This window comes from Tenrec ecaudatus, chromosome 2 (genome assembly GCF_050624435.1).
Source record: "Tenrec ecaudatus isolate mTenEca1 chromosome 2, mTenEca1.hap1, whole genome shotgun sequence".
Classification (NCBI taxonomy): domain Eukaryota; kingdom Metazoa; phylum Chordata; class Mammalia; order Afrosoricida; family Tenrecidae; genus Tenrec; species Tenrec ecaudatus.
This window is the reverse complement of record NC_134531.1, coordinates 258,406,386-258,422,156: the sequence shown is the minus strand read 5'-3', so window position 1 is coordinate 258,422,156 and position 15,771 is coordinate 258,406,386. Positions and strand designations below refer to the sequence as shown.

The following is a 15,771-nucleotide window of genomic DNA, read 5'->3' as shown; positions in this document are numbered from 1 at the left end:
ATACCAATTGTGGTAAAATTAATATTTCAACAATATTATATGCATTTACATATGATATAGTGGAATAAGTGACACAATATTAGTTTTAACTAGTTATTAAAGGGGAGTGCTGGTGGCAGAGTAGGCTATTCATTGGGCAGCTAAGTGCAAGGTTAGCAGTTCAAACTTACCAGAGGCTTGCCAGAAGAAAGATGAGGCTTTCGGCTCCCATAGATATTTACAGCCTCAAACCCACAGGGAAGTTTTACAATTCAGAATTCACTATGAGTCAAAATTAACTCAGTACCAGTGAGTTAAACTGAGTTATTAGAGAGACATCCATGAGAAAAGACATAAAAATGGTTAAATGGAGATGGAGTTATTAGTGAGCTTTTCTCATTTGTGCTCTATGGAAAAGACAAGTTCAGAATGAAAGACATCTTTCACCTAAATTGGCTGTCTCAGGACATCTTTCACCTGAATAGGCTGTTTAATTTTTTTCCAAAGATAGACAAATAAAACTTAGAAATTATTCTATTTAAAATATCATTCATGAAATAATTAAATCAGCTAAATATTTTATTTTCCTATACTTGATTTGAAGATTTTTAAAAAAGGGGAATGAGGGGTTACCCTGATGGTAATTGCAATTTACTGAAACCAATAGGAGAAAAAGAGCAATCAGTTCTTACCATATTTTCATAGTAGTATAAAATGTAGCCAGAAACGAGAAATAACAGAGATGTCCTTCAATTGGTTAATGTTTAAACCAAGTGTGATACATCCATACCAGAAAATACTACTCAGCAATAACAGGGAAGACTTTGCTCAGGCATCAACTTAAATGAATTTCTAGGTTTTATGAAGAACAAGAAAGAAAACAAAAAAGCCAATCCCCCCCCCCAAATCATTACATGTATACATGTATATAATGTTTTTTAAAAGCCACAAAGAAATAGAATACAAATGAATGATTATCAGAATCCAGGATGAAAGCTGGGAGAATGGAAGTGAGAGTATTTACAAAGGATAATTGGAGGGATCCTTGTGGTGATGGGATTGTTCCATATCTTGACTGTAAATCAAAATATTGCTACAAAAGCATAAAAGTCAGTAATAGGCAAAGTGTGAAGCAGCTGCTTCCTCCAGCTATGTCTAGATATTCTGAAAGCTGCGTTTCCCTCTAGCTAACCCTTCCCCCGACATCTCTGCGCTCTTCTAATTGCACTAAATCAACACTCAGGGGACTCAAATTGTGTTCCTTCTTAATGCTCTTTGCGTTGAAAAAGCAAAAAGAAGTATACAACAGCAAGATCCGGGCGTTAGGGTTGATGAGCTAAAGCTGGCCCATAGAACACTTAGAGGAGAGGCCTGCTACCCTTGAAGAATAAGCAAATGCAGTCATGATGGAAAATGCCGTGGCACAACTTGCCTGGTCTTTCTCGCATCAGTTTCATTACATTTCTCCATAAGAAGCCCCTACTAACGTCTTGTTTCCTGTGAGGAAAATATATCAAGATTTCCCCTGTGGTATCTGCAAGAAAACAACATAACCTTCTGTCCTACCTCACTGCCTTGACTGTAACTGGCCCAGCAGATGCTCTAGGAATCCATTGCTTTCATTGAGTGGTCTTTTTTATTTTGAAAGCACCCAATGAGATCAAGACACGTGTTTTATTGACAGAATCTGTCTGCCCACGTCCATTGAGCAAAGAGACATGTTTAAACATACTTTGCTCACAATAAATCCATGCATGTATGAATTAGAACCCAAATAGAAATACTTTTTGTTTCACCCTCACATCATGTCAGTATTCTGGTTGTGGTACTGTATAAAATGTAGTTTTGCAAGAGGCTGCCATTGAAGAAAACTGAGGAAAAAATGTGCATGGACTGTCTCTACCACTACTATCAAATGCACATGAACCTAAATGAATTCAAAGAAAGAGCTGTAAGTCCACACTTCAAAATAAAATGAAAACACATGACTGAAACAATTTAATTTGAAGCACAGCTCAGAAATCATTTAGAGTTTCTGAGCTAAGTTATAATATAGCTCTACACTGACATCTAATGTCCAACAAAAAGCTTTTTACTTTTATTTGTAGACATTTACTGTCAACTTGATCCCAAGCATTTTCATATCTTGACTAAGGACCTGCGGTGATAGTCTGACAATTGATCATGGGCAAAATCCAAACACCAAACTCATGGCCATCGGCTCCGTTTAGGACACAGGAGAACTGCCTAGTAGAGCTTGCAAAGCTATGATCTTTATATAAACTGCCAACTTTTCTCCCGCAAAGCAGCTAGTGGGCTCCGACCACGAATCTTTCGGTCACCACAAGAACACTCAGACACTGTGGTCTCTTACCATTGATAAAGGTCCGCAAATGTAATATGTAAGAACACAAGTTCTGGTCATTACATATAGTCTTATTTATGGGAGGACTTTGAAAAATCGCTTATCTACATTCATAATAACTCAATGGATAAGAGTTAGATGTTTTAGGAGTTCTGGGCAATCGCTGCCTGGCACCAACCATCAAAGGAGCCTATCTGTGAATCTGGGGGTGGACTCAGCAGGCAAGTGTCCTTGTTGCTCCAACCCAGGTGCTCCAAGTGAAAACTAAGAGTACCAAGCAGTTTGTTTGGTTGTTTGCTGGCTTGCTACCCCCACCCCCACCCCCACGCCACCTTGCTGTTCTTTCCAGGGAAAATCAGAGTTCAGCAACACAGGCTGAACCTCTCTAACTCCCCTTCCCCACAACTGGGGGCCACTGACTCTGCTTTGCAGTGCTGCGCACTCTCCTCCCACCTCCAACCCCCCCACGTCCCCCACCCCCGACTGCAAGCATCATCTGAGTTCATCCACCCAGGCCCTTCACCTCACTCATCCCGGGGACCCCGGGGACCCCTGCATGGAGGACAGATTGCATGAACAGCCTGACGTGGAACTCTCTAACAGTCCAAGTAGTGAAATTCACCACTTTGGGGATCTCCCGATTCTCTTCCATCTCTTTCCCCTAAGAGCACCCTCACTCACTGTATCTTCCTTACATAGCTGGCAGACAGGTCACTGTTCACAAGAGCCAAGGAGGTGGCAATCCCCTCCCAAACCAGGGACATGGTTTACGCTATTCCACTTTTAATTCTACCTTTATTTTATTGTAGGTTCATCTCTGTCCCTTTTAACTATTACATACTCTTTTCTTGAGTCCACAAGCCCCATCTGCTGTGCACCTATAAGGAAAATGCAGGTAGACCCCGCCCACCCAGCCAAATACCATTTGGAAGTGGCCTTACCTCGAATCAAGAAATAGAGAATACCTTTAAGAAACACCCAGTCAAGAAAAGACCAGGACTAGACAGACAGCTTCACAGGAAATTTATACCAAGCTTTTAGTAAAGAACTATCACCAATTCTACATGAAGTATTCCAGAACATATAAATTACAACAAATTTCCAATCTCATTCTATGAAACAAGCATATTCCTGATACTAAAACCAGGCTAAGATCCCACAAAAACATAAAACTACGGACCAATATCCCTCATGAACATAAACACAATATTCTCAACAAAATTCTAACCAACAGAACTCAACAACATATAAAAAAACTAATACACCACATCAAGTGAAATATATAATAGGAAACAAGGATACTTCAACATCACAAAAGCAATAAAGTACAATCCACCAAATAAACAATACAAAGAAAACCCATATGATCATACCAATAGATGCAGAAAGCCACATGTCAAAATCCAAAACCCATTTCTGATAAAAGCACTCAAGAAAATAGGATTAGAAGGGAAACTCCTCCACATAGCAAAAATCTTCTACAACAAATAATGACCAACATCATGCTCAAAGAGGAAAACCTGAAAACACTCCCCGAGAATGAATCTAGACAAGGATCTCCCCTATCACTAATCATTTTCAACATTATGTTGGAGTTTTAGCAACAGAAAAAAAAAAAGAAATCAAGGGAATACAAATAGGCAAAGAAGTGAAACTCTCATTATTGGTAGACAACATGATTTAACACAGAGAGTATACACAAGGATTCCACCAAAAGATTGTTGGAAACAGTCAAGGAATTTGGTAAAGTGGTAGGACACATGATTGGATTGGATTCCTGATACCAACAAGAAAACAAACAAACTCAGAAACAGACATCAAGAAAACAATACCATTTACAATAGCAACACACAAAAATAAAATAATTAAAAATAAACATAGCAAAAGACAAATACAAACAAAATTACAGAACATTACTATAAGAAACCAAAAGCAACTTACACAAATGGAAAAATATCCCATGTTCATGGATAGGTAGGTTTGACATTGAGAAAATGTCAGTACTACTTAAAGCAATCTATAACTACAATGCAATTCTAATCCAAATCCCAACTACATTATTTTAAGATATGGAAATACTAATAACCAACTTCAACTTCACATGGCAATGGAAGAAACCCAAGATAAGTAAAAAACCCCAAGATAAGATAAAACAGAACAAGATAGGAGACCCCATACTACCTGACTTCAAAACCTACTACACAGCCACAGTAGTCAAAACAGCCTAGTACTGGCATGATGACAGATGCGTAGACCAACGAAACACAGAAGAACACCCAGAAATGGAAATATCCACCTACAGGAAATTGATTTTTGACAAACAAGCAAAAAACATTAAATGGGAAAGAAACTTTCTTCAAGATCTGGTGCTCAGAAAACTGGATCTATGTCTGCATAATTGTGAAATAGAACCCACACCTTATCCCATACCCCCAAGCAAGCTCAAGATGAATTAGAGACCAAAATATAAATCCCAAAGCAATAATGATTATCAACAGGAGAACTGGCACTATTGTAGGGCTCACACAGACTATAAAGCATCATATAGGAAGCACCCACAGTGGATGAAAAATAGATGATTTGGACCTATTAAAAATAAGAGTATGTATACCAAAAGATTTCACAGAAAGCGTAAAACAAGAACCCACAACCTGGGGGGCGGGGGGAGAAGGCTTGCAACAACAAAACAGAAAAGGAATAATCACTACAATATATAGAATTATGCAATATATCAACAAGGAGAAAATAAATACTTCAATCAAAGATGGGCAAAGGTCATGAAAAGGGAATTCACCAGAAAAGACACTCAATAAAATAGAATTAGGCTAACAAACACATGAGGAGATGCTCAGGATCACTAACCATCCAGGAGATGCAAATCAAAACAACAAAACCCACAACAGTAGAAAAAATTAATTAACAGAAAGCAGCAAATGCTGGAGAGGATGTGGAGAGACTAAAACTGTCATAAGCTGCAAACATGTACAAGCATTGGCATTATCTGAAACAACTAGGCACAGAAATACCGTATGACCCAGCAATGCCTCTGTGGGGCATATAACGCAAGGAAGCAAGAGAAAACAAGAACAAATACATGTGCTTGCATGTTGATAGCAGCACCGTCCACAAAAGCAAGAACCTTAGAACAACCCAAATTCCCATCAGGTGAAAAACTGACAAAGAAATTATGGTAAATACACTCAATGGAATACTATGCATCTCTATACTCTGGTTCCTTTCCAGAACATACCAGTCTTTGGTCCTTTACCAAATGCGTACTGGACACGGAACTGTTTGAGTTATAAATGGAATAGTATGCATCACAAAAAACCCACAAAACCCCAAAAACAAAACCTGCTGAAACCACACAACACTTCATGACACAGGAACTGGAAACTATTGTGCTGAGTGAAGTTAGTCAACCACCAAAGGACAAATATTATATGAGTCCACTACCATAAGGATAAAAGCTAAGACAAAAACAGGGTGCAGCTACCAAGACATCTAGACTCCTAATCCCCTAACCAGCTGATTAGTGTATATACCTATCTCCCATAAAATACATACTACCCCTTCAAAAAGCAAGAGAGACAACCCTAATACAGGTGAGGTCAGTCTCCCAACTTGAGGGGAGTAAAAGAAAGCCAACAAATTACTGTACCAAGACAGTGTTTTATGATCATCCGAAATCAAGAGATATTCATATTAGCAAATAATCAATGAAAATTACTTACAGATCTAATCAAGAGGAGGGAGGTCCATGTATATATTGAGGTTGGGGCAAGCCTACATCGAATAGTCTCTGGACTGAGTGGGACACCTAGACACTTGGGGGAAAGCTTAACCCTGTTTGTAGAAACCCAAGACATGCCTGGTGATTTGTTCCTAACTGGGCAATCATGACCAGGCTCCTGATTAATCACTGGTGACCCAGACAATAAATCAGACAATAAACTCTACTCGCCTAATCCTATACATGTGTGAAATTATATGTTCAGTAATACCACACCATTGACTAAAATAATATTCCCAGCAATAGGATGGCTCTAAACCCTTGGGCAATGATTTAGGATGTATTACAATAAAATGACAGTGATGCGCCATAAACCTAACCAAAGACTTATAGGAAAAAACATAAGAATGGATTTTGAGCTCTTACTTGATGATAGCCTTAGTATAAGAATAGTTGATTCTTATAACATGGCCCTGCCTGGTACTAGGCCCCATGAAGAGATCACTAACGAGTCGGGTGCCATAGCACAGTGTGGAGAAACTAGATGGGATCTGGCTATCACGGACAACAGCATCCGGGGTTTTAAAGACTTGTCCCAAACGCGCAGCCATCTAAGTAAGGAGTCAGCTAAGTCCACACAGAAGAAGAAGAAGCACACCATCCTGTGTGATTCAAAGAGAGCTAATAATAAGATCCTAAATAGCAGGATTAAAGAAAACTATAGCTGAGAGTGGTAGCTCAAAACCTATGATGAGCCCCACATGGGAAAACCCTCGCTGACTCTCCAAAGCATATTGGCTAGAAATGACAACAGCTCAACACTCAAATGATGAACACTGTACAAGGGATTTTAGCAACTATATACTCAGGCGGGAATGTAATATCTTGTAATTTGATTTCCTTACAGACCCCATGTGAGTTTTTTCTAGACTTTTAATACTGTCGACTTTCTATTAGATTGATGTATCTATTGGCCATTGTTGATGGATCCATTCTGGATGTCTCCTCTAGTCTTTTTTTCTCCTTTCCATTTTTACTACACTTGATCTTAGCCAAAAGGCCAAGAAGCAATGCCCCTCTGTATTTTTAAAAATAGCTTTATTGTCACATAATTCACATTCAGTCATATTAAAAGTCGTTGTATAATTTATCACTACAATCAATTTAAGAACATCTCATTTCTATACTCTTGGATATTAGCTTCCCATTTCCCCCAACCTCTCTTGTCATTTGCCCGGGAAACAAGGAAATGTTGACCTTCTCTACACATTTAACGATTCCGGATTTTATATGCAGAAAAGCATTGTGTTAGTCTGGATTCACTAGAGAAACAAATCCACAGAAACCCATATGTATAAGAGAGAGTTTTACATAAAGGGTAAGTGCACATAAAGAAAACATCCCAATCCAGTACTGCCAAAGCCCACAAGTCCAACATTAGCCCATACATCCGACACCAATCCACAAAGTCCTCCTCCATCTTACAAAACAGACACTAAGATGCCAACTGCAGGAGGAAAGCTGAGTCAGTGAACGTGGGTCTCCACACGGCTGCTCCAGTTCCCAGGGCTGCATCACGGTAGGTGCATGTGGCTTATCCTCAGGAATGTCATGCAGGAAGTAAGCCTGGACAGCTGAAGCAGGGAACTGGATAAGGCAGCTGCACCCTGATCCAACCATGAGAAAGCAAGAGACCAGAGAACTCAAAAGGCAAGGCTCACAGAGCCATTTATCTCTCCACCCTTCAATTAACCCCACATGTGTTTATCAGCCTGGTTGGCACAATATACTGTAACTATCTCAAAAATACAAAAACAAAACAAAATCAACAGTAACAAAATACAACTGAGAAAAACCTCAATTGAAAAAGAAAGCAGAAAATATTAAAAACTAAAACAAATTTAAAATGGGTCAAAAGGGAGATCAAATGATATAGTGTTCAATTTTAGCCTAACTGCAGCTGTATTTACCTGAGACTTAATCCAGGTGTATTTTCCATTCCTTTTCTATTTTAACTAAAGCAACATTAAAATGGGTCAAAAGGGAGATCAAATGATATAGTGTTAAATTTTAACCTAACTGCAGCTCTATTTACCTGAGACTTAAACCATGTATTTCCATTTCTCTTTCGTTTTTAACTAAAACAACTTTAAAATGGGTCAAAGGGAGATTAAATGAAAAGATATTACATTTTAACCTGGCTACATCTGCCGTAATCGACTTTACAGTGCTTTCCGTATGATGAGAAGGCTATTCTCATTCCTCGATTATGGGAGAGGAGCCCTGGTGGTGTAGTGGTTATGTAGTGTAGTGGTTATGCGTCTGGCTGCTAACTACAAGGTCTGCAGTTTGGAACCACCGGACTGATCTACAGGAGAAACACAAGTAGAAAACTCCAGTGAAATGCTATCGTCTCAGAAACTCACAGGGAAGTTCTACCCTGCCTTATAAGGTCACTAGGAGTTAGTATCAACTCGATGGCAGTGAGTTTGATTTGGTTTGGAAATCCATGTGTGGATCCTAAAAATGGATTTTTGGCTTCCACTGTCATCCATAGCCTTCTGAAAACAAGGTGTTCAGAATTTAAATTCTGATACAATTCCCTTCTTTGCATTTGGACTTCATTATTTACAATTCCTGTATCACACAAGTTGGTGTGCTTCTTTGTGTGGACTTAGTTGACACTTCATTTAGATGACTTCTTGTTTGAAAACAAGTCTTTAAGACTGCAGACATTATTCTTTCCCATAGTTGGGCACTATCTAATCTCTTTGTCACAATTTGGTATAGCACTCATGTCTTCAGTGATCTCTTCATGGGGTGAGCTTCAAACAGAGCCATGTCTTAAGAATTAATTGTTCTTGGGGGTTAGATATAAATGTGAACCCCAAATACATTCATATATCTATGATTTATATATGCCTCTGGTTCACTTTAGAAGTATCACTATCATCCTATGTTATAGTATATTATCAAACATCCCCTGTGCCCTTGTCTTATATAGGGAAACTAGGACTAAAGAAAATATGAAAATAGTAACAGGATTAATGTATTGCCTGGGGTCATGGAGAAAGAAGAGGGGGAAATAGGGAGTCAACATCATTGTGTAAAGAAGGGGGGTAATTCTAAATTTAATTATAATGACAATTACTCAGACCTTCTTGAGATGATTGAACCATTGAATTATATATATTCATTATAATTCATTTTTTAAGTAATTAGAGACTCTAAATTAAAAGGAAGTCACAGATTCTGTAGGAAACAATTTGAGTACTGAAATATAGACTATAAATGATGATTATTTATTAATTTTTTGCAGATGAGTATCTGAAATTCTGTTGTTTTTTCTATACTTAGTGTGCCAATAGTACTATTATTCTATTTAAGCAGAACTTAAAATAAGCAGAGAAAAAATTATATGGTCATAAATTATATTATGCAATATAATTTAGGAGGAATTGTTAATGCAGTTCACATTTGAGACATTTTCCCATATGTTAAGTAACATAATAAATTATACTATATGGAACATACAGTATGCAATAGGCAACAAATCATGCCTTTCAACTATGACTCCAATTCAGTTATCTATTATAAGAGAAATGAATTAAGGAGCAAATAAGAAAAATTAAGGTATTTACATGTTTACATATTTTACATCTTAGTAAAAGAATTCCTTTTTGACTTATTCTTTCTTTTATAGATATTACATTTTCTACCTTTTATAAAAACAAAACTTTTGTGTTAACTGCTTCCAGTTTCAAAGGACAAAATTTAAACCTGGTTGGACATTTTCCTTTTTAATCTTCCACACATGAATCATAATTTGAAGTATGCAACCAAAATAGTTGCGTGTGTTTTGTTTTGTTTTTTTGCAAAGGGAAACAAGCCAAATTCTAGGGGAGAAGAAGCATAAAGAAATTCTATGATGGGCTTCAAAACGTTTGTGGGAAATTTCCATTTTCTTTTAATTCCATTTCTCCACACATCTTCTGAAGACGCATCCTAACATAAAAATGGCTTGTGAAAAGTGCTAAATGGAAAGGCAACATTTGAATTTGGAGGGACAAAAGAGGAAGAGTTATTGAAAATGATATGATCTTAAGTCTATACAGAGAAAGAAAACCAGAACGTCTTGATCTTTTCTGAAACTACAGTAGCAAATAAGGCTCAAGATAAAAGATTTATCCAGGATATTAGAAAAGGTATTACTTATAAGGAAATATAAAATTCAATGGAAGAGGTCATGAAGAATTTTTGTAGAGTTTTCTTATCATGCAAATAATATTATAGTGTATGAAAAGATATATTTAAGGATTTTGCAAAGCTCTGTAGTATCGAAGGACTTAACCCTAAAACCTCTCTTTATCAGCATATAATGAAACTGCCATTGTACCCCAAGACTCCAAGTGCATCATGTTTGTTTACTACGATCACTTCAAATCACCAAGTTTTCCAAGAGACATTCTCTAACTTAAATGTTAAAATCGCATAGTAAAGCAGATCTTTCTTTTACCATCCTGCTCTTACCTTGACAGTCCTTCTTATTTGAATGCATAACAAAACCATCTTTGCAGAAGCAGTGGTAACTTCCAGGCGTGTTTTCGCAAAACTGGCTGCACCCCGCATTGTAATTTGAGGGATCTTTGCATTCATTTATATCTACAAGGGGGAGAATAATGTTTTAAAGTAATATAAGCGTAGAGGACCCTTGAGAAACCCACTCCAGGTGGACAAGTTGAGTTGATCATACGTACCGAATTCACACTTCTCTCCTTGCCAACCTGATTTACAGATACAAGTGAAGGTAGCTTGGCCGTCCCTACAGCTCAGATATCCATCTTCGTTGCATGGCAAAGGGTTACACTGGTTTGGAATGGCTGGAGGAAATAGAGTTTTGTGTAACTTTTATAACATGTCACCATATTAAAACATCATTTCATTCTTGATTAGAATGTTAATAAAACTTTTGTTAATGAAATCATAACTCCTTCTATCAAATAATACCTTTTCATTGCAAAATGGCTCCAGTAGGCAAGTATTTAAAATTGTTTTACACAGTGAAAATACTTTTACATTTGCATGAAATACAGTGTTGTATAACTGTAACTTATCTATTTTGTATTACTTTATTTAATGCTTAGAACAATTCTATGAGAATCTGGATTTTCTGGATTCACAGAGGCTAGGTGTACCCCTGAAACTTTTTGAAATCAACTTGAAGATAAACAATGTAGCTTAACTATTATTGAATGTTTACCTTGAGCATTATGCTCTTTTAAGATTTCTATGAAATCAAATTAACACTAGCACTCAAAAGGGTTGGTAGGAAATTTAGGGGTCAGTGGATTGATGTTAATAAGGGAAGGACAACTCAGACACCGAGGGTGAGAACGGTTGTAAAGCTTGAAGACTGTAATCGATGTCACTAAATTGTACATGTGCAAATTGTTGCATTGGTATGTTCTGCTCTGTATGTTCCCAGTAACAACAAAAGAAAATAAATTATATGAAAAACAACAAACAAAAACCCCACAAAGTAAGCATAACGAATGACAGTACTGAGTGTCAGCAGAGAAGAACTCAGTACTCCTAAATTGGATTAACATGCAGTGAGAGTTTTAAGCAAACAGAACTCTGCCTGAATATCTGACCCAGTGTTTAGAAAGGACCATTGCAGTGGAGTACTCTGATCCCTAGGTGAAGGGACATAAGGAAGGTAAGCCCATCTTACTACCTGGAGACAATTTCAATGCCACAGTACAAAGAACCCAAACACAGTCCAGTAGTCTCCCAGTGCTGCGAAAACAGGTGACGTTTGGTAAGGTGAAACTATAGTTTTGCAGGCCACAGCACTGCAAAGGAAAGAATTGAACAGAAAGAGAGAGATCTCTATAGAGGTCGTCTAAATCTTATTATCTAAGACAGAGTAGTTTATAGGAAATGTCACCAAGGGAATATCACCAGGGGAGAAGTGACTTGGAAAACGAAAGCCCAATTAATTTTTTTAAAAAGTTGAAAAAGAGGACCTGATGCAAAGGGCTTAAGTGGAGAGCAAATGCTTTGGAAATGATTAGGGCAAAGAAGGTACGGATGTGCTTTATACAATTGATGTGTGTATATGTATGGATTGTGATAAGAGTTGTATGAGCCCCTAATAAAATGTTAAAAAAAAAAAGTTGCTGTGAGTTAGGCTCATTTTTCAGAAGTAGCTTGCCAAGTCTTCCTGCTCAGATGACTCTGGGTGGACTTGAACTTCTTATCTCAGAGGCCAAGCAGTTAACCATTTGTGGTACCCATGGGCTCAATGAGTATATCCTTTTTATTTTCTTCCTAAAATGACACAGCCCTTTATCACTATCTGAAATACGTTGGTTTCCTTTATTCCTTCTTTCCCTCCTTCCTTTCTTCCCTTCCTCTTTCTATCCCAACCCCACCCTGCACTGGGATTGTAGTTTCTGCGCATTCCCACACCTGCTTCTCAGGCATTCCTACTCACGTCTCCAAATTCCTTCCACCTTCCAATACGTTCCCTTCGCTTAAGGAAGCCAATAGAAACTTCTGTTGCTTGTAAAAACAAATATAAAAATACCCTGGCCAATACCCACTTAATTCCATAAACTTTCATAATAAACCCTTGTAAAATCATGAAGCGATATTGAAAAATGCTAATATAGTAGGTATAGCTAAAAGGATAATATGGGATAATAGGGAAATTATTATTAAAGTTATTTTTACCTGTCCTTTGGCCAGAAAAGGAAAAAGAGAAGATAGTGAGTTAAATATATTAATCCAGAAAGCTATTCCACTTGCATAATTACAGGAACATTGCATTAGAGAGAGAGAATGAGTATATCATGTCAATGCCGTGTGCTTAAAGTCGTCACTGAACACATATCCCCGTTTATATATTACAATTTCCTTTTGTTTTTCTCTTTGGCCATCCGTTGAGAAATTGGAAAAATAGAGGATGATCATAATCTACCAGTATTATTACTCGGTCCTACGGTGAACTTCAGAGGCTAATTTGGTTTCACATAATATTTTCTACATTTATATTATTGATGTCCAAAATTCAGAAGAATACATACCATTCAACTTTGGCCTATTAATCAGCTGTAACATTTAGTCATATTACATGATTATGCAACAACAGCCAAAATAAAGCTCTTGGGAATAAAAATTCTGAAGTCCATGACCTCAGTAAAAAAAAGATACTTCAATTAAAATGTTAAAAGGAAATGCATTCTGAAAAATACAACAGTATTTCAGAACTGAATAACATTCTTTAAAATGCATTTTGAGGTAACTTCCTGGCTGTGTCTACAACTCTACAAGGTTTGATTCAAAAGCATTAGTTATCTTAACTTTTGTATACCCTTCTTTCAGTTTGTTTTGCTTGGTAGATGCTTACCAGTGACACAGCTCCTTAGGTCAGGAGAGGCATTTGTTGACGGAGGCACAGCACTGAATAATCCAGGTCGGTAAAAGCCAAGACAATCTGCAAATACAAACATAATCTTTTTTTATGACAGACACTGGATCTGAAATCATAGTAGACATTATTTCTGAGGTAGGACATTTATGCTCCCGTGAAACCCTCAGTATGCAAACTGTCAACCCTAAATCTACTTTTTAAAAATATTAGAAATCCAAATGCAAGATTACAATAAATACAGAATATTGAGAAACAAGCTATGGCTGCTCTCTGGAGAGGAACTTCCATGTTGGAAGTGAAAAAGCCCTTGGATTGTAAGGGGAATTTATTGTCACATAAATCTATGCTCTTAATTCTACAACAGAGCTAAAGTTACAATCAAATCTATAGACCAGAGTCTGATATAGAAGATGTGTAAAATTAAGTAAATACAATAAGGAGTGTTTGTTTTTGTTGTAGACAGGATCTAGATCTTCTAAAATTGCATAAACAGTAATATATTTGTTTAATGCCTCAACATTTTCAGCATAGGATTACTTCCTTTATCTTGTAGATATGTCACAGAAACTAAAAAATAATTACAGATGAAATAATAGAAACAACTGATATAGGGACTTTAAAGTAAGTATAGATTACTGGTGCTAAAATATAATACTTCTTTATAACTAAAGACAACTTTATATATCTCAGTACAGACTATCTCAGTACAGATAGTCACCAACTGTATTAGTCTGGGTATATTAGAGAAACAAATCCACAGAAACCCATATGTATTAGAGAGAGTTTTATATAAAGGGTAAGTGCAAATCAAGAAAACATCCCAACCCAGTGCTGCCAAAGCCCACAAGTCCCACATTAGCCCATATGTCCCACACCAGTCCACAAAATCCTCTTCAATCTCACAAAACACACACAATCATGCCAACTGCAGGAAGAAAGCTGAATCAGTGAATATGTAAACATCGCAGCACTGACAGGGATCGCTACATGGCTGCTCCAGCACCCAGAGCTGCATCGGGGTAGGTCCATGTGGTTTCTCCTCAGGGGTGTCTTGCAGGAATTGAGCCTGGCCAGCTGAAGCAGGAAACTGGCTAAGGCAACTGCATCCTGGTCCGACCATGAGAAAGCAAGAGACAGGAGAACTCGAAAGGCAAGGCTCATGGAGCCATTTATCTCTTCACCCTTCAATTAACCCCACATGTGTTTATCACCCAAGTTGGCACAATAAATGTCAACTTACAAAAATTAGAGCATTTCAATGATATTTTGGCGAGTAATAACTATCGTGGTATTTACATAATCTGTTGTCAATTTGAGTATTACGATGGAGTTTCCCCTGTCAATCAGGTTGCAGCTTGATGACCTCATGTGAATCTGCAGAGGAGATAAATAGCTTGCTGGAGACAGGACACACGCTTACTCCCTATGAGGCACGCTTGCTGACAAGAGCTATGCTAGAGCCCTGGAGCTGAAGGAGCCACATGAAGACCCTGGCCAGCGCTTACGGGATGATGTGAGTATTGTCTGTACTTCTGTGTGGTCATTGCAATGAACTCAAACAATGCATGGATGTAGACTGCTGTGGGAGGAATAGGTGGTGTCCAAAAAGGTAATGAAGGATGGACTGTGGAGACATGTCTGATCCCTGTCTCATGGCAATAAGTGGGGGATACAGAAAGGTTTTGCACCAGGTTGCTCCCTATATTGTATGCCCGGCCTAGGATGCTGCTTGCTAGCACACAGGAGGTCCACTGCTTAGAGGTTATCTCCATAGGGTATCAGCCATCTAGGGCAATCAGACCCTATTGTCTGTCCCACCCTAGGTGGGGCCCACTCCCTGCTGATCAGGACAGTAGATTGTTTCCCTGAAGGAGAGTCCAGAGACAAGGTCAAGTCAACTCAAGGATGACTGGGTTGGGCTGCCATCTTGAATCTAGGTCCACCCATCTTGTCACATGTGCACCCCTAGCTCACCCTCTTCCTGCCTATTGGACAGCCCTTTCCTGTTAGGTATGTGGTTACCTGTAATCAGGGGGCTTACAGGTCACCTAAATGTATATAAGCCGGGATGAGAAATATATTCTCTCTCTCTACGTGGACCTGGCTACTGCAATCATGGCCATCCCGGAGGTGAGCATGCGACAGTGAAATGTGTCTGACTCTTTTATTTTACTCTCTCTCCTATCTTCTATGACTTTACTATACCTTTTATGTATTATCACCATACAATTGTGTCTACAGACCCTTTGGTTGTTA

General features: G+C 38.0%; 1 protein-coding gene across 1 annotated transcript in view; it reads right to left on the bottom strand.

The window, feature by feature from the left end:
* Nucleotides 1-15,771, bottom strand: part of PROS1 (protein S) — a 102,290-nt gene that overhangs the window by 47,105 nt on the left and 39,414 nt on the right. The window contains exons 4-6 of the mRNA XM_075542441.1: nucleotides 13,492-13,578; nucleotides 10,835-10,957; nucleotides 10,608-10,739 (exon numbers count right to left, since the gene is read on the bottom strand). Of these exons, the coding sequence (XP_075398556.1) occupies nucleotides 10,608-10,739; nucleotides 10,835-10,957; nucleotides 13,492-13,578 (342 nt within the window). The remainder of the gene's footprint in view (nucleotides 1-10,607; nucleotides 10,740-10,834; nucleotides 10,958-13,491; nucleotides 13,579-15,771) is intronic.